We start from the raw sequence: 27,345 nt of genomic DNA on the forward strand, positions 1-27,345 counted from the left end.
TCATCATATTTATGTTCAAATATATTTCCGTATGTAATATTCTGTCAATAAAGCATGTAAGCTTCGGATTTGAGAGAGAGAGAGAGAGGAAGGAGCAGGGGTAATAGGAAAGGGATGAAGTAAAGATAGAGATGACAATTTAAACGTAAGGAGAATGAGTAGAAATGGAGGAGAGTGAAATCGGAGAGTTTTGTGGCTTCATATCTAGCCTGAGCTGTGTATTTCATAGAATGAGACGAAGACAGTGACCGGTTCTATCAGTTGTCAGAAGGGTGACTTTTTGAGCAACATAATTATCTCAACCAGTCTTGTACAGGGACGAGCGCCATTTGCAGTAATCCTGACCCCTGGGGGGCACTAAAAGTCATTACTAGCCACTGTGGTGGGGAGCCAGGTCTTTCAGCACAGCTGGGTGTGCATAAAACAGGTATACACTAACTGCAGTGTCTCAGCAGGAATTTCAGCAGTGTTTTAGCAGCTTCACAGCCTTCGTGGTCTACTTCAGGTCTGACACTCAATAACAGGCTGTGAGCGCAAGAGAGAGCTGCCTCTTCTTTTTATTTTATTGCTTATGCTACGCTAACGCTAGCACGTGACAGCCTGAGCAGAGCCGGGCCCTGCCAAAGTGATTCTTCAGCAGAACCGGTGAAGCACTTGCTTGATGGAGTTTGCTGCTGCGCTGTAGCTTGGTAAAGGAAAACTATCAGCCAGTTCAGATGCAGGTTAGCCACGACAACGCTGGAGGAGGAGGTGGAGGTGCGGGCAGAGGAGGAGGTGGCTGCAGGCTGTAGCTGCTGGCAGAGAGAGGGATGAGGAAAGAGAGGGATAAGGTCAGAAGTAAATGGATGCTGGATGCACCAGAGGGAGAGGGGGAGAGAGAGGGAGAGAGAGAAGAGTGATCAAGAGAGCGAGAGAGACAAACAGCCCACCACATGGAATGATATCTGACAAAGTGGTGAGACAAGCCTTTCTCTCTCTTTTGCTCTCGCTCTCTCCTTCCCTTTCCGCCATCTCTCTCTCTCTCTCTTTGCCGCCGCTCTCCCTCTCTCGCCGCCAGCCGAGTGGAGACGTGAGTAACAGCCAGCGTCCGCCGCGTCCCGTTCCCTGCGCGAGATTTATAACGAGCGTCTGAGTTCTGGGCTCAGAGCCACTTACACTGAGCCTGGCACGGGAACGCACAGTCCCGATGGAGCCCGGCTCAGTCTCTTACCTGGTTATAAAGAGAATAGTGTGGCGGTGCGTTTATATTCCTCATAAACCACCATCAGAAATAAAATAAGCACTGACAAGGCATTTCCAGCCTTTGGCTCAATGTGAGTTGATTAATAAGGCTGTTGCAGGACGGTGCGATGTGGTATCGGCCAGACGCCCAACCTTTGACCCCCGGGGTGGTGCTGGAATGTTAAAAGGCTGCTACCAAACCCTGCAGCTGCTCCGCAATACACCCCCCCCCCCCACCCCAGTTTAAAGCAGAGTGCCATCTGTGAGGGAAAACATGGTACCAGCTCACAGGCATATATTCTGTGTGTATTCATGTCGTGTGTGTGTGTGTGTGTGAGAGAGAGAGAGAGGGAATGTAATGTGAGTTTACGGATGCACAGAACAATATGTCTCTGTATAAACTGACTAGTGAGTTTGAGTGTATGCGTGGGTGTGTGTGAGTGGTTACATGCACATATATCTGTGTTCAAGCAGGTGTACATGCATATGTTCAAGTATTCCAGGTTCCAGGTTGAGTTTGTGTGTGTTTGTGCATGCGTACTGTATGTGTGTACTCATATGCATTGGTGTTTGTTGATATGTCTCTACGCAAGCAGGTGTGTGTGTGTGTGTGTGCGTGCGTGCATGTGCGTGTGTGTGTGTGTGTGTGTGTGTGTGTGTGTGTTTGCTTGGGTGTGTACCATGTGCGCAGGTGGGTGTGTATGTCCTTGCCCGGGTATTTAAAGAGACAGTCATTAGCTGAGATGACATGGCTGTCACTAAGAGACCAGGCAGTGAGAGAGAGAGAGAGCGAGAGCCATTAGAAAAAAAACTCTGACAGCTGGGGCCCTCCATGGCTCCACCCCAAGGCTCCAGAATATTTATAACAGTCAGATGACGCAACATGATTCTCACTGCAGAGTGACGTTCAGAGCAGCAGTGTGGAGCAGTGGTGTGAAGAGCAGCAGTGTGGAGCAGCAGTCAGAGCAGCAGTGTGGAGCAGTGGTGTGAAGAGCAGCAGTGTGCAGCAGTGTGGAGCAGTGGTCAAAGCAGCAGTGTGGAGTAGCGATGTGAAGAGCAGCAGTGTGGAGCAGTGGTCAGAGCAGCAGTGTGGAGCAGTGGTCAGGGCAGCAGTGTGGAGCAGCTGTCAGAGCAGCAGTGTGGAGCAGTGGTCAGAGACACAGTGTGGAGCAGCGGCCAGAGCAGCAGTGTGGAGCAGTGGTCAGAGCTGCATTGTGGAGCAGCGGTCAGAGCAGCAGTGTGGAGCAGTGGTCAGAGCAGTAGTGTGGAGCAGTGGTCAGAGCAGCAGTGTGGAGCAGCGGTCAGAGCAGTAGTGTGGAGCAGTGGTCAGAGCAGCAGTGTGGAGCAGTGGTCAGAGCTGCATTGTGGAGCAGCGGTCAGAGCAGCAGTGTGGAGCAGTGGTTTACATAAGAAGTTAATTGGCTTTGCCATTTAAGAAATAGCTGTCTGCAGGCTGACTTGCCAGTTGATTGGGTTGACCGTTTGATAGTTTTTCATAATCTCTGAATGTCCTGCTCCGGGAAATGACTTACACTGTGAGCTCACACCCTGCTCAGACAGCTCTGCCTCTTGTTTGTTCTTCTCGGTTACACAGAGATGTTCATTTGAGAGGTCAGAGGCAGGTCTGTCATCTTTCTATCGATCACCACACACTCTATTTTCAGCCGCCTCGGCTTGTCCAGCGCGCAGCCGGACCCTGAGTTATCGGGAATGGGCAGGCAGCTCAATTACACACGGGGACTACAGACAGTGATCCTCTCATGTGCAGGTCCGATCCCGTCTTTCTCTCAAGGCCAGTTCAGGCCAACGAGCTGCGACACGCGACTCTTCGCGACGTTCTAAAACTTGCCACCCGCCATTAGACAACTTGAATCGCCCGCAACGACAAGCGCCGGCATCGGGAGTTCTGAGACGTGTTAGTTCACACTGCTGCAACTCCTCACTGCAGCACACTGAAACGGTTCAGTCGCGTCGCGTTTATTTGGTCTGGGCTGTGCTTCACGCGTTCGCTCTCTGTCTCTCCGCCCCCTTCCCTCCCTCTCTCTCCAGCTACCTTGACAGCCTAGACCGGATCGGCGCCCCAGACTACCAGCCCACAGAACAGGACATCCTCAGAACCCGAGTCAAGACCACCGGGATCGTAGAAACCCACTTCACCTTCAAGAACCTGCACTTCAGGTGAGACCCGTTCCGTCCTCTTCCTGCCACCCAACCAGAACCATAGAGTGTGTGTCATAGATTTTTACGGCTGGTGCATCCAGTGTTGGGGTATGTTACCTAAATTGTCAGGAAGTGATGTAATACATATCACTGAAATACAAAGCCCACCATTTCTGAGCGAAAACGTCAAAAGTGTCATTTTTTCAATATTTGTAGGACCGTATAGGTAATAAAAACAGTTCCCTTTAAATATCACAGTCGAGAGCGATGGATGATTTTCTTTCATGTTTTTTAGTCAAACAGTGCTGATAAAAAAAAAATCCAAGTCATCCTGCCCCGCGCGCTCTGTCTCACTCTCGTTCCGTTCTTTTATCTCTCATCTCGCACCTCAAACATACGCTTCCTCCGCCGCGCGGTGAAAAGAGGCTCTGGTTTCCCACCTGCTCACCTGATCAGGGCTAAAAAAAGGCCTGGTGAGGCATGAAGTGTAAAATCCTGCCTCACGTGCGCACACGCTCTGGGCTGCCTGCCAACGCCTGGCCTGCCAGCCCGAGCCTTCAGCCATCTCCTCCCTCTGCGTTCGGCACCACAGAGTAACGAGCTGGGGTGCTGGTTTCACGGGATGGCTGGTTTTCACGAACGAATAAAGCAGGACACGAATAAGTCTTGTGACTGGCAGGTTCGACCCGGAATTATTCATCCTGATGATCTGCTCCATCGTTTTAGGAGCAGACCCAAACTGTTGGCCCCTGCTTGGCATGTCCAGCGGCCATTTTGCACCATTTGACAGCTGGACAGTTATGTCAATTTCACTGCCAGTTCAGTTCGCCAGTGGGAAGACTGAACTCTCCCACCAGTAGAGGGTGCTTTTTCACCTGCTTAACTTTACATCTCAGGGTGTGTCAGTGACTGAGCATCTCTTTGTCAATAAATACTTTCTCTTTCTCTTTAGCTGTCTCACTCACACACGAGCATGTGCACACACACACACACACACACACACACTCTTTCTCTCTCTCTCTCTCTCTCTCTCTCTCTCTCTCTTCCTAATGCTTCAATTAAGCACATGCTCAGTAATACTTCCATTACCCGTTCTCTGATGATATTGGTTCAATGCGAATAGCACTTTATGCACACAAACAGAAAGATAGACACATGCAAGTGCACACAGATTTTCAGTGCCTATCACCCATGTTTGGCTGAGGCAATACTGTGAAAATTCAATATCACACCTGGAAGCAATCATTCTTTCTCAGTGGAGTTTCAGAGAAAAGGCAAATAGTGCCAATTGCCTGTCCATTTTTCCTGAAATGATAACCTTAATGGAAAACTCTAATTTGCTGCTCAGGTTTTCTCCGATTTTCAGCCTATAATTAAAAGACAATGGTTCCTGGTTTCTGCATGCTGTGTTAATTCTGCTAAAACAGAATGGACACCACCCATGAGAATAACCACAGGCAATGTGCTTGTGAGAGGGAGAGACAGAGACCTATAGCTGGCGGAGTCTACTCCCAGGAAGTTCAATGTGTAGCGCAGTGCGTTCTCTTGCGTGCCACTGCTCACTCTCAAGTGTTTGAGAACAAACAGCGACCTGGTGTGAATCGGCCCGACCTGTGACAGCTGTGAGCCCGACAGAATCGGCACCACAGTGGTCCACTAGCAGCAGGACCAATCACCTGTCATTTTGCATTCAGCTGATAGTCATCGTGACTGTTGCTCCCCAACTATGCGCCAGCAGAACGCTGTGGCGCAAAATTAGCTAAATGCTGGTGGGCCGCTAGCTTTGGGAACAGCAGCCCGCTAACAGGGCACTGTGCATTCTAGAAACTCTGTTCGACCAAGCCTCAGCAGTGACCTTTGGAAACTATGGCAGTAAGCTGCGCAGGGGTTTGCTGCTGTATGTCTGGTCACAAAGGACGGTGTCATACAACCTGCCCTGAACTGATCAGATTGACTGGAAGTTGAGCTGGCCGTGCCTTGTCTATTAACTGAGCCAGCCAGAGGAGGATGGGCTCCCCCTACTGGGCTGGGTTCCTCTTAAGGTTTCTCCCTACATGACATCAGGGAGTTTTTCCTTGCCACTGTCACATTCGGCTGGCTTTGTGGGGTATGGTGTGGGGTATGCTGTGAAAGGTATTCCTTGGAAAATGCGCTTTATAAACAAAGTTTGATTTGAATTGAATTGAGTGTCACATGGCTTGGTTGTGGAGCTCACCTTGACCTTCTGCGCTGCTGCGTTCCGCAATGACATTTACATTATATGAAGTCACAATTAGACATTCAGCAGGTTGTGCTCATCCAGGTACTGTAAGTGCATATAACCAAGGCTAGAAGAACGGCGCTAGCACAATATAACCCCGCTGCACTGGCTGCCCTCCCCAGGCTGTTCGATGTAGGAGGTCAAAGGTCAGAGAGGAAGAAGTGGATCCACTGCTTCGAGGACGTGACGGCCATCATCTTCTGCGTGGCTTTGAGTGGGTACGACCAGGTGCTTCACGAAGACGAGACCACGGTCAGTCCCTCTCTCTGTTTGTATTTCACTTCAATGTTTTCTTTCCTTGATAATGTACTGCTTCTCTTCAGTGTGATGTGAGACCATGTCTTTTTGGATCAGCAAGATGAAGGTCTGCTCCAAGGCAGTAAGTCAAACGTACCTGGTTAGTGCGTGAGACAACCATAACTGTAGAAATATATATTCAAACCATTGAAAAATAAATCCATGGTGGCCAAAGTGGAATATGCCAGAATATGATCGTCAGCCCATCAGAAGCCTGTTATAAATCCTAGCTGGCATAAACACAAATACAGTCCTATTTATGCACACATAGCATTCACATATGCATAGATTAATAATGTCTGTATTAATGGGCAGCGCTAATGAAACTGCACTAAAGTGTATCTAAAAAATATCTCCCAAAATATACATAATATTTTAAAATAAATGCATTAAAATGAATTCTTTATTTCTAATGCTCTTCTCTGGAAAATGGTCTGAAATGCAGAACAAGAAACAGGACATCAATAGCACAAAATAAAAATACAATAAAACAATTCACATAATGAATACAACATCAAGGTTGATAAATAAGTAGATAAATAGTATAGATACAGTAGAGCAAAAATTGAACAGGTATGTCACACACGATTAAAAGCGAGCTGTAATATTGAGAGGCACACACGCCTACACATTAGTTGCAGTACACAATACAGACACACAGTTATGGTTTGTGCTGTACAGCTCATGTGTGCATGTTAATTTTAGTACTATGCATATCCGTCATTCAAGTCTGTTGCCAAAAACACAGAGGTTGCTGGTTATACTTTGTCTTCATTGGCAGGTGCTCTCAGGGTTTGTGAGGCCACTGCCAATAGACAGTGAGATTGTTTTGTCCCAAGAAAGCTGTTATGACAGAGCCCTGGTGGTCAGGAGATTTCAAACATTTTATTATCTGCACACTGTGATACAGAGATGATACCCACTGTTATCCCATCAAAGAGTGACATCACCGTGTTTTTGACTGAAGGCCTAGCTACTTTAAAACTACGGACGAACATGATAGCCCATGGTTTAATTTTTCAGAACTTCACAGAGTGATAGGATACAAAGAGTGGCCTCTGCATACTTTAATAATTTTAACCCGACTAGTAACTTGATCTAGTGAACAGCAAAAAAAAAAAAAAAGCAATGGAAGTAAAAACCATGAAATTCAATCCTGTTATTTGACGTACAGTACAAGGTCCCTTTGGGAAAATGAGTTCTGTGTGTGTCCAAGATTCTCTAATAAATGTAAATCTCCTCACTTCACTGCTCATAAGAACAATTTTTAGGTACAGTATTCAATCTTGAACATGGATTTCCTGTCATTCTTTCTGGTTCTCACACTAAGGTAAAAGTTAACCAGTGATTTAACCTGGTGACCTTTGTCCCCAGTGTGACACTTTGACCTCTGCAAGGTTCTCACTTTCTGCAGGGAGCTCCAGCTTTGGACCCTGTGAACGCAGCCATTGTTGACTTGTTCAAAGCACTGTCCTGGGTTATGCAAGATGTGATTTAATCCCCTTATTGTTCTGTGTCCCTGTTTTCCTTTCAACTCTATTCGTAGTCTGACTTGGAAGTTTTCAAAAAGGGTGACATTAATTTTCTAGTCCCTGAGCAGCAGCAAACTGTTTTCATAGTAACTGTGGCTTTTTCTCCCAGCACAACAATAGCTTTCCATTCTATCAGGAATGGACTTTGGTTGAGCGCTCACATAAGCATTAGCCCAGAGCAAATACAGTAGCTTCATGCTCATTTCTCATTACACAAAGTGAATGCAGAGCACATCTTTCCTAGTTAAATTTCTGATTAAGTCCTAAGTCGCTAAAAAAAGCAATAATCTACAGTGTTTCCAACTACACTTTCACAAAACGAGCATTGTTACATTAACCACTGTAATGTATTGTGGGTTCTCAGTTCCATTGCGAACTTGTTTAATCTTATGAATGATATTTTGTTCTCCCATCATGATGAAACAGCGACGCCTTTGATACATTATAAAACTGATCTATAGAAATAATAAATGTGAAGGAACTTGCTCTCAGGTCTCCTCGGTTACACCCATTCCACCTGATCTGCTGAGACTAAATGTGAGCCCGTACAAGATAAATGTTTTTAATAAGAGGGGGCAGAATCACCCACTCCCGCTCACATATCTACTGCCACCTATCCTTTGAGTCCTCACTGTCAGGGACATCACACACAGGCACACACATACACACACACACATGCATACACACACAAAGACACACACACACATGCATGCACACACAAAGACACACACACACATGCATGCACACATGCACGCACATACGCACGCACGCATGCACATGTCCTTACACACACACGCACATATGCAAAACACAGTAAAACACAGTAATCTGGATGAAGAAGAGGTAATGGGGCATAACAGTGAAATCACCAAGGAGACAGGAGTGAGTGGAAAGTCAGAGGTTGAGAATTGGATTAGTTTGGATGCAGTTATCAATCTGTCATCAGAAATGCCCACATCAAAATGGTCACTGGGTGATGTGCATTTTCTGAAAGGTTTTGTATTTTATTAAATGTAATTTAGACTTCCAGGACATGGAATTGATTTAATTTCAGGTTGTTTAACATAGTCAAGGATTTCATGTGATTTAGAGGTATAAGGACAAAAGCCTAAAGCTTGAGATTGGTTTATTTGTCAGTTTTATATAGATGAATTGGTAAAAATGTCTGAAAGAATTGTGAAGTAGGGGAGACATTATGAACTGAACAATGGTTAAAAAGTTATCTAAAATAGCCATCCAAGTATGTGTGCTGCTTGACATGGAGATCTGGGCTTTTAAAGTTCACAACAAAAACTGAAGGGTTATTTAACTATGAGCCTGTCTTGCAGTTAGTTTAGGAGATCTGAGATTATATTATATCGTCTCTGCTGTACTGGACTTATCCAATCTGGAACAATCAATTAAATATTATTTACAAGTGTTTTTTATATATAATTAATTGTATTACTCTGAAATGCATTACAATTTTATTTTTATCTTGGGAGCTGTTCTAAAAATAATACCTAAGCTTTATTTCCAGATCCAGTGTCTTTCTCAATCATACCTATATGATTTTTGTATTTTATATTTTTGTGGATATGAAATTATTGCACTCCTTGTCAGCTCTTAGTAAATTTTTATGTTTTTGTGAGGGATTTACAGTAAATTGCCTCCAGGTTGTATCTTGTAGTTTTCCCATTTATTCAATAATTCTAATAATTATATATAAACATAAAATCATGTCTGTTCACGGGACTTGGGTGAAATGCTGGCACGTCATCACTGTCATTACTTTGTAGAAATTATGCCCTTTTAAAAAAAAAAAAAAAAAAGCAAAAGCAAAGAGTGATCTTTTTTAAAAGCAGGGTAGAGAAAGGATTACTGAGGAGCAATGAGCTTTTGAGGACCATCTTGAGTGAAGATGAGGTGATCTTGAGAAAAACCAGTCTTTAAAGAGGAGTATAATTGGAGACTGTGGCTAACATTAGCTTTTGTGCATTTGTAGCTCTGACATCCTTGATTTTGTGAAGTTATTGGCTAAATGGTAGTCGGTGCATGAGAATAATTTATGATGGTAAGAATAGGAAGAGGATTCAGTAACCTTTAGATTACGTAAACAGCAAATGTCACTCGCCCCCAGGTCATGGATATTTAATTGTATGACTTCAGATAGGTTAAAAATGTAAAAGAGTTGGCGTGGCAATGCAACGAGAGCGTGATTTATGCAAGTTGGAATTTGACACTGTATCAAAGTCAGTGTTAATTACCATCCTGCAGCCACTGAATTGGTTCATTTCTAAATATAATGAATGAAAGAAAAAGGAGCTAGTTATTTGGTCTATAAATGTGAATTGTGCACAATTGTGTATTGTGCACGCCATATTAAGTATTAAATTATGGGATGTCTTCACTTGGAACAGAATTGCTGTTATTTTTAAGTGAATAGTATTGTTTCTCCTCTTATTTGAATTTAATGATAATGTTGCTGCAGAACCTAATTTTTATGATGTTCTGCCTCTGAGAGACATCTTGTCATAAAAATATGTAATGTAGCAGCTTTCCTTCTTTAAAGTGTGTCAGTGATCTTTAAAACAGACAGTTTATTTTATGTATATCCCATGAAAATATGATATTTATCAAAGTATTGAAATTGTTTTGAGAGTATCAGTACAGTTGTTATAGCACTAAGCTTTCTCATAAACAATTAAAATAAAAGATATGGGGACATAAAAACATGTGAGGTAAGAAATGTTTTGTATATAACTGGTTATGAGGTTATGTACTGCGTCAGAAAGAAAGGTGTGAGGGATTTGTACAGTGTAGGTGTCAGTTCGTAGCTGGCAATATCCACGACCTGGAAGTGGGAATCAAAGGGAGAGTCTGTACGGTTGCTTGGTGAAGAAGGGAACGGAGCAGGACAGCGCTGTTGCCACTTAAACAGTAACATAAACTAGAAATATAAAGCACCGTATAAACTTGCACTGCAGCAGTCCTGAGCTTTACAGAATGTGATTTAGCTTCAGTATTTACTGCACTCTTTCTTCTGAAGCGGTAGCCTTCCCTGGTCACTGGCCTCTCCCCATCCCCCGTGTTGGGGGGGTCCGGCTCCTCCTTGCCTGCTCTGTGCTCTCTCTTCTCTGCTGGTGGGGGGGGGTGAAGGGGGTTCCCGCTATACGGGCCCTGCCCTGCGCAGGCCCCTCCCCCCTCCCCCCCACCCCTCAGTGGCTCGCATCTTTTCTTCAAGCATCTCAGCTCTTCTCCTGTTCATCTCTCACCGTGGACTGCCCTCTCTAGCCAATCTCCAATCGCTAAAAACCCCACCTGGGTGTGGAGAGGGCCCGTCCATCAGACACTCACACAGGTATGAAACCATTTGTGGAAAAAAAACATTTACCCTGAAAAGTGAGGAGTTGAAAGCAGCACTTTCTTTCTTTTGTGTTCCCCTTTGAGTGTGTGTGTGTGTATGTGCATGCGTGTGTGTGCGTGTGTGTGTGTGACTCTGATTCTGACCTGTCCAACTCCAGCATCTGAATCTTGCCTTGACTCTTACCTCTCGCTCTTCGTCACCAAAGCTTATGCAGATGAATTGTGTCTCAGAATACGTACCAGTCCGTTTATTCTTGCCAAATTGAGTCCTCCTGTCTTTCCTTCATTATCTGAGTGTTTGCTCTGTACTGGAAAACCAGCAGGAAAATATACCTTTTGTGATTGTTATGCACTGAAAATCTCACTCAGTCACGACTGTGCTATTGGCTATCCAATGCTCTGCCTGCGACATGATTGGCTGTAGGGTAGAGCTACGTTTTTTGGCTGACCTTCTTATTTCTGCATGCTCTGTGTGCTCGATGTCTGACTCATTCTGCTCCAGAGAGCAAGGCAAGGTTCACGTGCGTATGGGAGAGTGACTGCTTCCAACTCTGGATTAATTCAAGGAACACAAACACTCCTTGGTTAATTTTTTTCACATGGCACATTCATGCATGACCGACCTCCTCCCCGCCCCAACTCCTCAAGGCTAAAGGTTAATGCCATGTTAGATGTTAGTACTAGGGGGTTAGCAGCAGCTTGCCCTTTATTAGCATTGTGCATGAAGACTGACCTCTGACCTTTGACCCTTACACTTAGAACGTGTTAGTGCACTCAGTAGTATACCGCTTGCTGTAAATCTGTAGACAAAGCTGGCACACAACAGAATGATTGTGTTTCTGGTGATGTTCTGGCAACATAAAGTTAGGTTGCTGCAAATTTGCAGAAATGTTGCCTGGAAGTGTCGTGTGCTGAATTTGGGTGTGCTTCACAGACGGTAGTCTAGCAGTAGCTACAGTTTAGTAGTTTAGAAACAAATGCATCCCTTGTGTTCTGTAGTTCTCCCTTTCTAGTCCCTCATCCTTTTAATTTCAATGGATGCTTGTGAGGCTGCATGTGTACGTATGACATATCAAACCCTCTGTCCACAGAACCGACTGCACGAGTCCATGAAGCTTTTCGACAGCATCTGTAACAACAAGTGGTTCACTGACACCTCCATCATCCTCTTCCTGAATAAGAAGGACATATTCCAGGACAAAATTAAGAAATCTCCGCTGAGAATTTGCTTTCCGGAGTACACAGGTATTTCATCTGGCTGGCCATCAATGTGTGTGGGGCAGAAGTCCACTGATGAATTACAAGGAGACCAGGGGCCAGAGGAGGGTGAGGGTGGGGATGGGGGGGGGGTCCCAGAGTCCTGGCAACCTGGCCACCTAATAATCCCCCAGTGTGATTAGCCAATTAAATCCTACCTCAGCTCATGTTCTGACACAAAAAATAGCTGCAATGCATATTCTAGGAGGATAATGTACACTGTGGATGAGGTGAAGCTGATCACAAGGAATTCATGACTGCTCTAACAGGGCTCCGTCCTCATGGCGTGGATTCTTTTTCACTGCCGGGGTTGGGGTTTTGAAAATGTGGAAATGATCTACCCGGATAAATCGCTGTTTGAAGCCTGCAGCAGAAATTACCCAGCCAACCTTTCTCTCCAGAGTTACCCCACCATTACCGAGAGCGTCTTCTCATGCTTGTTTTAATCAACCAAGTCTGCCTGGCCAACCCATAGAGCCAAGACAAGCAATGAGTCCCCCCCACACACGCCCTAACTCAGTCTCCCATGGCAACAGTCCATCTGAGCCCAGCCCCCTTTCCTGATGGCCGCAACTGCCATAGGGAAATCTGAGGCTTCTTTACAAAAATACAAATATTTTGAAAATTTTTGAAAAAGGAAAAAATGAATGGATCCTAACAGTAGTATTTTCTTTTTTCATCTCCTCTTCTGTGGCTTTTCTTTTTTATCCTCCTCTTCTTCTCTGCTTTTTCTTCTACTTTTCGAATATTCCCATTCATCTTCCTTCTTCTACTCTTTCCACCTTCATCCCCCTCTCCTCCATTGTCTTCCTTTTGGACATTCTTCTGCTCCTTCCTTCCATTATTTTCTCTCTGTCTCCCTCACTCTCTCTCCCTTCGTCTCTCCATCTCTCTTTCTCCTTCTCTCTCCCTCTCTTTCGTTTCCAGGTCCAGACACCTTCATGGAGGCTGTGGCATACATCCAGTCTCAGTACGAGAGCAAGAACAAATCCACCAACAAGGAGGTGTATGCCCACATCACCTGCGCCACGGACACCAACAACATCCAGTTCGTCTTCGACGCCATCACCGACGTCATCATCGCCAACAACCTGCGGGGCTGCGGCCTGTACTGACACGGCTCTTTCACTGGACAGCTTCGCCGTTCTAAACCGCCCGTCTTTATCTCTGTTCCTCTTTCGAACCTCTCCTTCCCTCCGCCCCTCAATGACATCACTCGCCAACATCCCGCGGGGCTGTGGCCTCTGCCAAACTCACGTGTGAGCGAGGGTCCATCTCCTACCCGCCCACCCACATGCTCCACCCCTATCACCACAGCCTATTACCCACTCCCATCATCACCCCACCCCTGCCACACCCCCATCCCCTGAGAGTTTTCTTGCCATGCAAGCATTGCCAAATATTCTGACTGTAAAGATATTGCTACCAAAGCATTAGACCTTTGAAAAAAATAGCACATTTAGGCCTTTTCTTAAATCTCTGGGATGCTGCCATTTTCTGGAGTTGAGGTGCTTTTGGGTAGTCACATGCCTTACACTTCCCAGAAAAAGAAATGTCAGAGTATGAGGTTTGTACACAATGCGATTATTTATCCACACCACTACTTCCTCCCTGACCCCGCCTCTCTGTCATCTCATCCAACAATTACGCAGGACAACAACTAACAATTAGCCTGAGAAATCTGCCAAAATTGGGAAGAAATGACAACAATCAGTAAAACCAAAACAGATTACACCACTGTATACAAAGCGGGAAAAGGAATCGATAACCTATTTCAAAGACTTTCAAAGACCTTAGTGCCATACCGAGCTGTTATTTGAAATAAGGTGTTGAAATGGGTTCAAAAACGTGCCAAAAACTTTAATATCATGAATAGTAATTAATTATGAAAAATACAAGTTAACAGGGAAGAGAGACCAGTTCAGTCAGCACAGCACTTATTCACGGTTGAAAAATGTCAAATTGGCCATTATTTATTGATAATATTTGTGGACCGGTAGCCTGTAGCTCTTAGTACAGTGTCTTGTCATATTGCAATGAACGTCAGAGTTTCCGTGGTGGTCACATGACCGGTTGAATCATCAAGGGACAGTAGTATCCAGTGGTGTGGCCAGTTAGGACCAGACATTGATTAGGGTTGCAGCTTATCAAACAGGAAGCAGAAAAATGAAGTCGTTTTGATAAGAGTAGGAAATATGATCGCTGGATATGAACATGTGCCACTGATAAAACGAACCATTAAGAGACAGAATATGCAGGAAACTGTTATATATTTTAGTATAACACTATGGAAGTTGAGACTACTGAAAATAATCATGCTTTTATTGTGTTGTTGTTGCTTTTAGTGTTTAGTGTGCAAGTCTGATATTTTGTGGACAGAAAGTATGCATAATTAAAGAATATGTTGCCTTGTATGAGGATCATACCTTCGAAAATGCAAGTGTGTAGATGTTCTTGGTTTATTTTAACTGTCCACCGTGCACATACCCAGTTGTTCATTTGCAAGACTTATTAATAATATAATAATTAATATTCACGTGTTAATTTACTTGGCGAATGGGTCATTTATTCTTGAGTGAGTTCACTTGGTTACATGTATAGATGATACTGTTAAACAGTGGATAACAAGGCTGGCAAGCAGACAGGTTTGCGGGTTTGAAGCCAGTTATTAGGCTATGCTCACTTTGCATTATGGGTAATGTCAGGATTTCACCCGAGACGGTTTTTGGTAAACGAAGCACTTCGAGTAGCGGTGATCATGTGGACAAACAATGTGACCAGTGCCTACCTGCTGCGCATTATCATTGTTGACGAGCCTTTAGCTCTCGCGAACAATATTTTATTTATCAGTGAGCTGTTTATTGGGGGGAGCAGCTGTGTAGGTCTTCATTACGGAGGCCCGTTGGGAGGAATTTAGAAAATGTCACCATGGCATCGCGCTCTGCCCCGCTGTTGCGCACACTCCTCGATTAGCAGTCGCAGACCTGAGCGCTGCGTGTGCACCCAACCTCCGGGTGCGGGGGCGGAATGGGTGTTTCCATGGCAACCGCTCTCACCTCCTTGACAGGTGCCAACATTACCGCGTGGCGCGTGACGGTTCCGAGCACGAAATCGTCACGTGACCCTTCGGCCCGAATGCAAGTGCCACTGCCCCTCGCGGCCAAAAAAAACATGTATTTTAGTGCCAAAGATCGTATGGCATACATTATGTTAATTTTGTGTGATACTAAAAGCTTTCTCTCTGTGTTTGCATAGCGTGCCAATATTTTTATTTCTCAGTGAGGAATTTTTCTTATTTCTCAAATAAGAAAGGACAAATGCAAGCTGAAACACATTAACCCTGTTTTTCAGCCTACTTTTTTATGACTGAAAACCAACTACACATGCTGTATTTCAAGGTCCCTTGATATCTGCTATTTTTACCCTTTCAGCAATATTGTATTGGAGCATAGCATAGCCTTATGTTTTGCTTCCCCAGGGGACTGTGGGTAATAAAACATGTGGCCAAGGTTGCTTCCGTATGCAGCGGCAACACGTGTGTTGCCTGCGTAAGGAGGTCTCCTAAATCAAGAGCGTATGGCCATCTAATTAATCTCTCATACAGAATGAGCATAAGCACCAGCAGCCATTCAGCATTCGGCAAAGACAGGCACAAAGATTAGTCACTCACGAGAAGGTGGGCGGTCTGTACTGTCACACAGAAAGCTACTTTCACAGATAAGTTTCAAATGGCTATAATAGCTATTTAAAAATTCAGGCAAATTATGAACACGTGGTTAAGATATGGATAGACTAAAGACAAATACTGTATTTTTTATTCAACCTAAAAGTAGATATAACAAGAATAAGCAGTATACTGTATAAAATATCAAATATATAATAAATATACACACAGTGAGCTCCATAATGTTTGGAACAAATACATTTTTTCTTGATATAGCTCTATACTCTGCAATTTTAGATTTGTAATAAACTATTTATGTGTGCTTAAAGTGCACATTCACACCTTCTATTAAAGGGTTTTTTTAAATATAAATTTTGGTTTCTCCATGTAGAAATTACTACACTTTTTATAAATAGTCCCCCCATTTCAGGGCACCATAAATGTTTGGGACAAATGGCTTCACAGGTATTTCTGATTAGTCAGGTGTGTTCAGTTGCTTCCTTAGAGCAGGTACAATATCTAGTATTCTAGGCTTTTGATTGCCTTTAGAGTCTGTTATTGGCATTTTTCAATATACAGACCAGAATTGTGCCAATGAAAGTCAAGGAAGCCATTATGAGGCTGAGAAATGAGCGGCACGTATGGGATGCCCAAAGCAAGTTCTGTCAGGAAACTCTAATTACAGCCGACCAATCGGTCGGCCCCAGTAACCGCATACTCACGCATTTTCATAATCAACCGTTTGCATACACACAACACTTTGCTCTTACTCATCCAGTCAAAGGCACACATCACCAATGGAACACCTTTTTAAACCAACAATCAGACCTCTCAGTGCTGCTGCTTGCCTGCACTGCTTTGCATGCTTCACTGCCGCTGCGCAGAATTGTGCTCACCCCCCACCACCCCAGCACCACCTGCTGTTTGGATCTGCTTCTAGATACTGGGGGGTTTTCCGATATTCCTCCTGTTTAGTAGGAGAGATGTATAGACTGATAGATAGAGTAATGCACTAATGCATGAAACTGATCCATTCAGCGCCAAACCAAAAATGTATTTACATACTCATGTAAATATTTTAGTAAGTGAGTTGTCCTGACTGAAATAAGAATAAACATTCAGAGACATTCAGAATTTACCTAAATCAATAGTTTGGAACATCCTAAAGAAGAAAGAGCACTGGTAAGTTCAGTAATCACAAAGGGCCTGGTGGGCTAAGGAAGACCTCTACAGTTGATGACCAAATAATTCCCATCATAATGAAGAAAAACCCCCAAACACCTGTTGGACAAATTTTAAAAAACATGGCAATGAAGTACCTGGAAGAACCTGCAGAGTTCTAAAAAAAAGACAGATGAGATCAAAATGGACTTGTTTCAGAGTGTTAGCAAGAGCAGCGTGTGCAGGCCTAAAGGAACTGCCCAAGCACCCCCCCCCCCCCCCCCCCCCCCCCCCCCCCATTTGTGAAACATAATGGTGGGTGTGTTATGGTTTTGGCATGTATGGCTGCAACATGTACTGGCTCACTTATCTCCATTGATGATGTAACTGCTTATAGCAGCAGCAGAATGAATTCTGAAGTATACAAAAGCATCTTATCTGCTGACGTTCAAGAAAATGTCTCCAAACTCATTGGGCAGCGCTTCATCCAACAGCAAGACAATGATACGATTCAATGATACTGCTAAAGCAACAAAGGAGTTTTTCAAAGCCAACAACTGGGAAATTCATGACTGGCCAAGTCATTCACTTGATCGAGTCCAACATGCGTTTCATATGCTGAGGAGAAAACAGCCTCCTGAAACAAACAGGACCTGAAGATGGCTGCAGTACAGGCCTGTAGAGCATTACCAGAAAAGATACTCAAAACCTGGAGATGTCAATGGGTCACAAACGTCAAGCACTCATTGCATGCAAAGGACGTGCGACAAAGTGCTAAACATGAATATCTTTATTTACATAACATTAACGTCACAAACATTATGGTGCCCTGAAATGTGGGAATTATGTATAAAAAGTGCTGCAATTTCTACATGGTGAAACCAAAGTGTATAGAAATACCCTTAAATAAAAGCTGAGAATGTGCACTTTAACCACGTGATTGTTTGATTATAAATATAAAATTATGGAGTACAGATCAAAAAAAAATATGTCTGTCCGAAACATAATGGAGCTCACTGTGTATGTATGTAAGATGCAAGATGTAAACCATGGCATATGGCACTACAGGGTGGTGACTGTTAACCACTTTGAAGTGCCATATATTCCTTTATATGCACTGGCATGGAGTGGTTTATATCTAAGACACATACGTACATACAAACTATTTGGACCGTTGGTAAGCACAAACCTTGTCATTAATCTTATGATACTTTGAAAATAATGATTCTATTACAGTAAAATAATTCCTTCTCATATACCATACAATTAGCACCAATTTTGGCTGGTACATTATTTAAGAAAATTGCATGAAACTGTAACTCAATCAAATTTACTCTGTCTTGCTTTTTAAAATGGTTTGGTCACACAGTGTAGACAGTGTCTTTCCAGTCCCTCTCAGGTTAGAATGCAAACTGGATTCATGCTAGGTTCGCCATCTCTCACGTTACCTAACTAAGATTGAAATTCAGTTTGGTTGTTAGTCAAAATGATCTTGTTATACTGGATAGCTAAGCTAGATTGTTATTCTGGATAGCTAGCTAGCCAACTATTGCATTATATTCAAAACAGGTTGAACTGTAAAGATTCAGGACAAAATGTGAGTTTAATATGGAACACCTATTGTCATTTCCAATTACGGGATGATTCCGTATCTTACAGGACAGTTAGAAACCCTAAATCAAGCTATACAGTAACTAGACTTACTAGTTTGTACAGTCGTTCATGGACAACAAGCCGATTATGCTTTAGCTGGCACTGGCTGGGCACATCCCTTAACACTGCTGCAAGTGTGATAGGCTGTTGTAACAGTTGGCTTATGGCAAAAAAAGGCCAGTGTCTATGTTTGTGTTATCAAATCAGACTGTTGATGCGCATTAATTTAGAAGCATGATTAAGCTTTTGCCTGCACTGCTTCACAGCTGAGTGTTTATAAAAAAAAGAATGTATACCTCTCAGCCAATCAGAACTGGGTACTAAGCCAAGTGTTTACATAAACAAATGTAATGCACTGCTGTCAACCAATCAGGATTGCATATTAATCCAGCCGTAGTTTATAATTTAGCATTTATATAATATATATAATTTCAGTTAGTAAATCTCTTATGTATCACTCCAGTCCACTATGCTCTACTGCAGTGATTCCCTTCCGTAGTCCATCATACCCTTGTGAATGCTGGCTTTTGTGCCAGGCAGACTGTTGATTAATTAATGTTGCTGAAAATTTGCTTAAGTTCCATAATTTTGTGCTGAAACAGATTTGGCTTTGGTGCACATTTGGCTCCTTGCATTTGCATTGTCTTTGAACTCACCATTTTCTACCAATGGTTTAGTTTCAATGACAAGGTTTCCACACTTTCAGGACTGTTTAGGTCTATAAAGCAATCAATATAACATGTAACCGCTTTCAGAAGGAATCACATCCCACAGCAAATTACAGAGAGTTAGCTTGCATTAGCTGTCTGAGTACTCATCTCACTGATTTAAAGTCCTTTAGCACCCGTGGAATATTCATTCTTCGTATTCAGTTGCTGATATAATGTGGCATTAAGAGTGTTAATGGTAATAATCCCCCCCCAGGCATTAAAAGTGTCTCATTAAAAATTTCTAAAAGAATCTAATTAGAGTCAAGACCATTCTCGGTTGATGAAGATGATACTGAAGTTGTTGCTGAAGTTACCAGTTATGAAAACTTCCTCCCTAACCCTAGTAGCCACTGCGCTGGAGAGCCATTTTGGAATTCCTGCCTGTCGCAGATTTCTGTCACTAGTATCAGTTAGCCAGCAGCTAGCCTGACCTGTCAGGCTGGTTACCTTATGGTATTAAGAGCACGAGCGGACTGATACTCTGACGTGAGATAAGTCCTCCCAGCTTCTAGGCACACACTAATAAACCAGTGCTTCTTTTGATCACACATGATCTTACAGTATGTAGTTGATGTTATTCCCTATAGCATAAAGTGTTTTGTCTTACTAAAAGGTTGCAGACAGGGTTGGGGTCGATTGCATTTAAATTCAAATCAGTTCTATGAATTGAAAAATGTCCTTGCATTCTGTGAGGATATTTATATTAATGAAACGAACTGACTGAATTCAAGTGGAATTGCCCATTTATGTTTTGTTTTTTTAAATTATATTTAAGTGAGAGTATTTGACAATTGAGATTTGCTTTTTTTTATAATTAAGGAGTCATCCACTTCTTAAGCCATGAACCCCTCTCCCTCCCTCCATCCCCCCCACCCCCACCCCCCACCAGACCTCCTCCACACATCCATAATGGTCATTTATTCCTGTACAGCCCCCCCCCCCCCTCCTATCCACAGAACCACAGTGTCTTAAATGCCTTTTCTTCTTTTTTTACGTTAAAGTCAGTCTGTTAATTTTCACACTGCTGTAATTATTTATTGACTGGTGGTCTTAAATATTTATTAGAAGGAAATTAATAAAGTGCCAGATCAATGCCTTTGTTCATTTTTGTCTTATTTATTAGTTTCTCTCCCTTCCATCTGCCTTTTGTTCTCTCTCTTTCTCTCTCCCCCCCTAATTTCTATCTCTTGCAGTCTTTCCCACTCATCCTTCCTGTGTGGAAGTGTTGTGTTAACAGGCTGGGGGAGAAGCGATGGGTGGGGGCATAGATGGTTTGCACCACCCATGCCACTCTATGTGATGTCATCACTCCAGTTTGCTTATCTCCACGGTCACATGCCCGGTGATAAACCGTGGCCACACTCTTTCTCTCTGCTTTTGCTCCGCCTTCTAATGATGTTACACGTTTCAAATCCAATCAAATCAAATTCATCAACGGGGGAGGCATTCCTCCCTTGGTAGGCTCAAGGTGTGTGATCATGGTAACCGAGACGACCGAGCAGTCAATTTGTGTCGGCATTTCAGCCCAGCATCCTTGGTGGTCCTCAGCTCCTGTTACTGTTCATGGATTGGCCGGTCTCTGTTTTGCGTATGTGTATGCGTGTGCAAGAGACAGAGATTAACGAGACAGCATTATGTGCAGTGTTATTATTGTGCGTTATGATGTGCTTTTCTCTGGGATGATGTAGGTGGCAGGAGTTAATATGAGAGTACTATATCTATCCTAATGGTTGTATATTGTGTTTGGTTACTTGCTTTGTCCCCTCCCCTCTCTCTCTATCTTCTGCTGTGACGTCATTCCCTGCTCTAGCTGGAATTCTCCTCTACAGGATATGAACACACATGCACACACGCACACACTCACACTCACACTCACACTCACACGCACACACAGTTATTTCAGGGAGTCTGTTTCCGAACGAGTCTCTGGAAATGACAGCAATGACATGTTTTAACACAGTCTTCCCCGAGGAGTCAGACTCATGAACGCACCATCAACCGATAACACTTTGATTTTTTTCCCCATTCCCCTGAACTGTACTCGGAGCGTACTTTATGTTATTGTGAGACTAATGAGTACTGACGTCAAATCCCGGCTGTCATAGTGATGGGCAAGTGAGGTTTCAATTATGGAGCTGCCAAATCCTGTCAATTTCTGCTGTTTGAGACCAATAGAAGAGTGTTGCCGTGGAGCATAAGGTATTTCGGTTGGTTCAGCTAAGTCACGTGACCGCACTGCCTACTGGGGGGTAAGGGAAGCCTCACTTGGCCATTGCTGCCTTTTATTGCTGCTGTTCTGTCTGACTGGTGCCTGGCCTGACTAATGCTTTTTGGTGTGGGTTCGGTCTAAGCCTGTCACTTGGATTTAACCATTCCTGCCTTATTTTTTTATCTTCCTGAAGCTAACCTTTCCCCCTTCTCTTTCTTTCTCTCTCCCTCTTCCCCATTCACAATCTGTCCCTTGTCTCCCTGTCCTCCTCTCTTCATTTTACCCCCTTGCTTCCTTCTCCTCTCTCCTCCCTCTCTTTTTCTCTACTGCAGAATCGCATGCACGAGTCTCTCATGTTGTTCGATTCCATCTGTAACAACAAATTCTTCATTGATACTTCCATCATTCTCTTCCTCAACAAGAAAGACCTGTTCGCTGAAAAGATCAAGAAGTCTCCCTTGAGCATCTGTTTCCCTGAGTACACAGGTAAGCGATGACCTGAACCTCATACGCCTCTGATAAACACCGTGTCCACAGGAGGGTACTATGCACTGTCCCAAACTCGGCTTTGGGCACTGGCGATTGAAATTCCTCATGAAGGCGTGCTCCGGTCGTGTCCAAAAAGTTGGAAGAGAGCATGCCCAGTAGAATGGCAGAGGTTACTGTTGCACTACATTACAGGCATTTAACAGATGCTCTTATCCAGAGCAACTTACACAACATAAATTTTTTCTTTTTTTTACATAATATTCACATTGTATCCATTTATACGGCTGGATGTATACTGAAGCAATGCAGGTTAAGTACCTTTCTCAAGGGTACAACGACAGTGGCCTACCCAGAAATCCAACCTGTGAACTTTAGGTTACAAGACCAGCTCCTTACCCATTATGCTACACTGTCGCCACTGTCGATACCTGTCCTGTCCCAGCAGTCTTGCGCTGTATTGGTGGACTCTTCCCAGACAGTGAACACACAGCGCCCACGAGCACAGCCACCAGTCCGCCAGAATTTTAAACGTCACCAACGGGCCCTACGGTGGCCCGCTAGCACACACGAGAGGCAGCACAGTCGAGATTAATATCAGCTGCTAAAAGAATGCAAAATAGTTGGTGAATCATTTTCAGCTGCCCTTTGGTCCGGCTGAATGTTCATTTCTGAAGCACGGGTATGGCCGCTGACACTGATAGTAGACTGATTGGTGCTTGCTTGCTGGGTTGTGTCTGTCATGGAGGATTACAGGCTGCAAACAAATGAACACATGTAGGGTAATTACTATAACTTCCGGTTATTGTAATGATCGGGTATGATATGAATGAACAGACATAGACACACACACAAATACAGTCATTCACTCAATGTCTCTCAAATGGCTGCAATAAAGAGCAGCTGAATTATTCAGTGCCCTGCTCTTCCAGCTACCGCCACCAGCCCCTCCCTCTGAGAGCAGCCCTGACCGCCAACCCTGCCTTCTCTCTTTCTTTCTCACTACCTCCCTCTCAGCCCCATCCCTCCCTCCATCCCTCCCTCCATCCTTTGCTCTGAGACAAACCCAAAGCATGACCTTCCTCGCTTTCTCTCTCTCTCTCACACACATACACTTGCTCTCTGCCTCTCTCTCCTTCCCTTTCCCTGTCTTTCTTCTCTCCATCTTCCTTGATGCAGCCCTGACAAAGTGAGGCTGTCAGCAGTCAGCCATCACCTGCATCAGAGCAAACACACAGACACATGCCTGAGCAAGCAAGAAGCCAGCAAGTACCTACCTCCATTTTGTGTGCGTGCGTGTGTATGTTTGTGTGTTTGTGTGTGTGTGTGTGTGTGTGTGTGTAAATCTGTATGTGGGTGGGAAGGAGCGGTATTAGCCCTTTCTCACAGGTTAGCCTCTGCAGTTTGTTCGCAGATGTGATCAGGTGATCTGGAATGGGTTTTAGGGCCAAATGGTGACCACCATTATTTAGACCAAAGACCTCAAACATCAAATTTCAGTCCTGGAGGGCCAATGTGTGTAAAGGTGCTTGAGGTTTCCTTCAATCAGCTGCCAGTTTAGGCCTTGATAACAACGTGTATGTAAATTATTTTGCCAGTCATTGACTTTAAGCACTTAAGGGGTGAAGCACACCAAAATCACTGTAGCACTCCAGGACAATACCTGGTTTACACCTTGCTGCTTCTGATAATGATATTTCTCGGCTGAAGCAGGGCATCGGTCAGCAGAATTTGTACTCAACCTGTGTTTCCCTGGGCAGGTTAGTTTTAACAAGCGGAAATGATTAAAAATGTAATCAGACTTGCAGATGGGATCATTCCAGATTTCTTCTAATCAGGAAATACTGATCTTCAGACTAAATGTCTCTGAGCCAGTAGTATCTGGCTTTTTTGTTGAAGATTTTCTTATGCTACCAGCGGACGAAGATATATATTTTTAAAAAGCTGCTGTTATGTGTGCTTATGACACAGCAAAGTCCTCTGGCTCTGGCTTAGAGGTTCCCAACCCTGTTCCTGGAGATCTACCGTCCAGGGATCTTGTTGAGCTGCTAATTAGGAGAATCAGGTGTACCGAATTAGGGTTGAAATGAAAGTCTACAGGCTCGTAAATCACTAGGGACAGGGCAGGGAACCACTGGTTTAGGGTCTGACAATCAGTGTCTCCTCGTTAATCATGAAAGAGCAGGAAAAATCACATCGATGAGACGTCAGTCAAGCTGTGAATAGGAATGAAAGTTCATCCTGGTTCCACTGGCGTAGGCCATTATCCCTTGGTAGTGGATCACAAAGGTGAAATCGAATGACATCTGTCAGCGCTTTTCCTGGTTCTCTCTCTCTCTCCACAATTCATTTTCTGCGTCGTAACTGTCGGCCTCCTCGTGTATATTATCCTTACGCCTCGCTCTCTCTCTGTTTTTGTTTTCTTCGCCCAGGTCCCAACACCTACGAAGATGCAGCCGCGTACATCCAAGCACAGTTCGAGAGCAAGAACCGCTCGCCCAACAAAGAGATCTACTGTCACATGACCTGCGCCACGGACACGGGCAACATCCAGGTGGTGTTCGACGCCGTCACCGACATCATCATCGCTAATAATCTGCGGGGCTGCGGCTTGTACTGAGGGCCCGGCTCCGCCTCTCGCAACACGTTTGGTAATTATTATTGAAAATGCAAGTTGGTAAATAATAATGATAATTTTAAAAAAAGGCATACATATATATAAATATATATATATATAAAAATCTTTTTAGTTTGTCTCAAAGAGCTGCCAACAGAACTGATTTCTTATAGAAACCCAGCCCTTATGGTTATAGGACACGTTTAGCAATTTTTTGTTTATCTGTTTTATTTTTTTTATTTCTTTGTCGTTTCGTTTTTTTCACGCGCCCCTCCCCCCTCCCCCCACTCGCTGTGTCTTCTTGTTTTAACAAAACAGCCCTTTTTTGTTTTACAAAGAGAAAATGTGTCTTTCTTTTATTGATTTTCTTTTTTTAATGTTTACTTGTTAATTGTATGTATATTTATTGTATGAATATCAACAAGGGTGTTAACCTGGACACATTTGCCTGAGAATAATAATGATGTAATGACAATAACAATAATAACAATTGTAATGGCTTTGACAGTGATGTTAGTTGTGAACACTACGGTGGCTATTTCAGTTCTGGGACTGGGTTTTAATGCTATTCCTGTTATTTTGGTTTATCGAGACTGGGTTTTCAGGGTAATCCTGTTTGTTCTGTTGAGCTGTTTGATATTTTAGGGAAAAAAGACAACACCAAAGTGTTGTTCTTTTTTTAAGGACACACACAGGATTGCACCATGTCAGCTTCTGTTCTGTTCTCACTTGTGGATCAAAAACCTTCCCAGGGTTCCGCTCTGTCATTGGAGCCGGCCTTGCCATTGGGCCCCGTGCATTCAGGGGCGGGGCACAGCTCTCTATACCAACATGAGGCCTCTCTCAGCCAATGAAATTTCAGAAAAGTGTCATATCAGTGCCAACCTTCTGAAAATGGCGGGTTTGGAAAATAGTACTAGAAACAACATTAGGTTGCTGTAACAAAAAAAACTATGAATATTATCATGTAAGGAACTTCTGCTTTTTTTATTATCATTGGTTAATTTATTAATTAATTTATTTCTCCTCAGGCCCATCCTCACCTTTACACTCACCTCGCACCCCACACTTCCTACCTCCCATTGTCCTTTTGGTTTCTGTTCATTTCCTGTACTGGCTGGGTTATGGCGTCTCCTGTCGCTGATCCTGCCACAGAAAGCATGACCCTTCAGCCTTTGTATAAAGCAACAAATAAATGAATAAATCAAATAGAAAACATTGAGAAAAAATAAAATCCACAAAAAAAAGAGAAAATAAGAAAAAAAAGGCACAAAAAAAACATAATGAAACAAAAAAGAGAAACATCACGTGGGTGTGGGGGAGGGAGGGGGGACTGATTGATTGACTGCCATCCTGACCAGTAATGTGATGTTTTGAGATCAACGGTCACTGGGATGTGTGATTCAGTAGAATGCTGTAGATCTGGTTCTAGGTTCTTTACAAGTAGAAATAAGGAAACAAAAAAGATCAACAACAATAATTATAATAACAATGACGATGATGATGATTATGATGATGACGATGATAATATTATTAAAGTATATTTCTTGTGCTTTGTAGCTGAAGAACATTTTTTTTTCTCTCCCCCTTTTTTAAAAGTTTTGCAGGGGTTTCTGCGAGTCACTCTCGACCGTTCTTACTGACTTAACCCATGTGGATGTTTTTTGAACTGTTCCCATTATTTTTTTGCCTGTTCGCCCTGCATTGCAGTGTCTTTATTTAGCCTGGAATATTTTTTTGGGGAAAAAAATAATAATAACCACAAACATTTTGGGCACGCTCCCGTCCTCGTTCTGACGGGCGTGCGACACAGCTGTACAGATTCATGCGCTTTCTCTTAGTTTTGGAAATTGTACTCAAACACCTTCCAGGTCTGCATAGAAAAGCACAGCTCTCACTCACCCGTAGATTTGGAAAGATGTCTCTCTCCTCCTTCTTAGCCTTTTTGCTCTTAAAAAAGATAAAGAATACTGTGTATTATGACATATACCAGTTAGGCTTTCTTTTTCGCCCTCCCTCTTCCTCCTCCTGTTTTTCTTTTCTTTTTTTTTCCAGTGAATGCATTTTTTGTGATGCTTTTCCCTCCTCTTTAGTGAATGGTTGTTCTTTCGTGTGGGATGTTTGTGCTGAAAACCAATTCGAATGTAGTGTTTACATTAAAAGCCACAGTTTTCATGACTACTACCTGGGCCACTTTGACTTTTGATTGCTGCCCTTTGGCCACCACAGCGCCACCTCTCTGCCGCAAGGTGCATAAATATACCTGGGTTGGTCCTGTGATGCGAAATGAAGGTGCCAAAAATATGCCTTACCGGGAAGCCTTCAAAAGAAACATCCCTTGAAAGAGAGCAGAGGAGCGCACTACATGGAACACATAATTTCATGTAATGGAGTATAATAGACTATGTTTCGGTGTTCCACTGCTTTCTGCAGGTAGGAACGTGAAACACGGTCTATTGCCCTCGACCTTGTTCTATTTAATAAAGTGTATTATATACGGTGTGTTCTCATGTCTAATGCAAGGGATAGCCCTTTGAAAGTGTCCCTGGCAAGGTACGTTTTTGATTTTAGAGTCAATGTCAGAGAGCACCTTTCTGTCTGCCTTTCCTCCGGCGACACTCCTTTCTAATAAACTGGAGGTCACTGTGAGCTTCTCCTCTCTCGTATGGCTTTGTGGGGTCTAAAGAGACAGTTTCATGTACCTTCTCTGCGCTTCAGTGTAGGGTCCTGCTGTTCCTCATCCCATTGGCTGTGGTATGCAGGAGGTCTCAGC

The 27,345-nt window shown here is 43.5% G+C and overlaps 1 protein-coding gene across 2 annotated transcripts in view; it reads left to right on the forward strand.

Annotated features, from left to right (window-relative positions):
- LOC118227067 (guanine nucleotide-binding protein G(o) subunit alpha) overlaps nucleotides 1–26,756 on the forward strand; it is a 114,229-nt gene extending 87,473 nt beyond the window's left edge. The window contains exons 5-8 of one of the 2 annotated variants that reach the window (XM_035417181.1): nucleotides 3,271–3,399; nucleotides 5,764–5,893; nucleotides 11,907–12,060; nucleotides 13,000–13,909. In XM_035417181.1, coding sequence (XP_035273072.1) covers nucleotides 3,271–3,399; nucleotides 5,764–5,893; nucleotides 11,907–12,060; nucleotides 13,000–13,187 — 601 coding nt within the window. In that variant the 3' untranslated portion in view covers nucleotides 13,188–13,909. Of the gene's footprint in view, nucleotides 1–3,270; nucleotides 3,400–5,763; nucleotides 5,894–11,906; nucleotides 12,061–12,999; nucleotides 13,910–21,801; nucleotides 21,956–24,387 lie in introns of those variants that run through there. The other variant, XM_035417180.1, reaches the window with a different exon arrangement.
- The last annotated feature ends 589 nt before the right edge of the window (nucleotides 26,757–27,345 follow it).

The sequence above is a fragment of the Anguilla anguilla genome, chromosome 5, assembly GCF_013347855.1.
Source record: "Anguilla anguilla isolate fAngAng1 chromosome 5, fAngAng1.pri, whole genome shotgun sequence".
Classification (NCBI taxonomy): domain Eukaryota; kingdom Metazoa; phylum Chordata; class Actinopteri; order Anguilliformes; family Anguillidae; genus Anguilla; species Anguilla anguilla.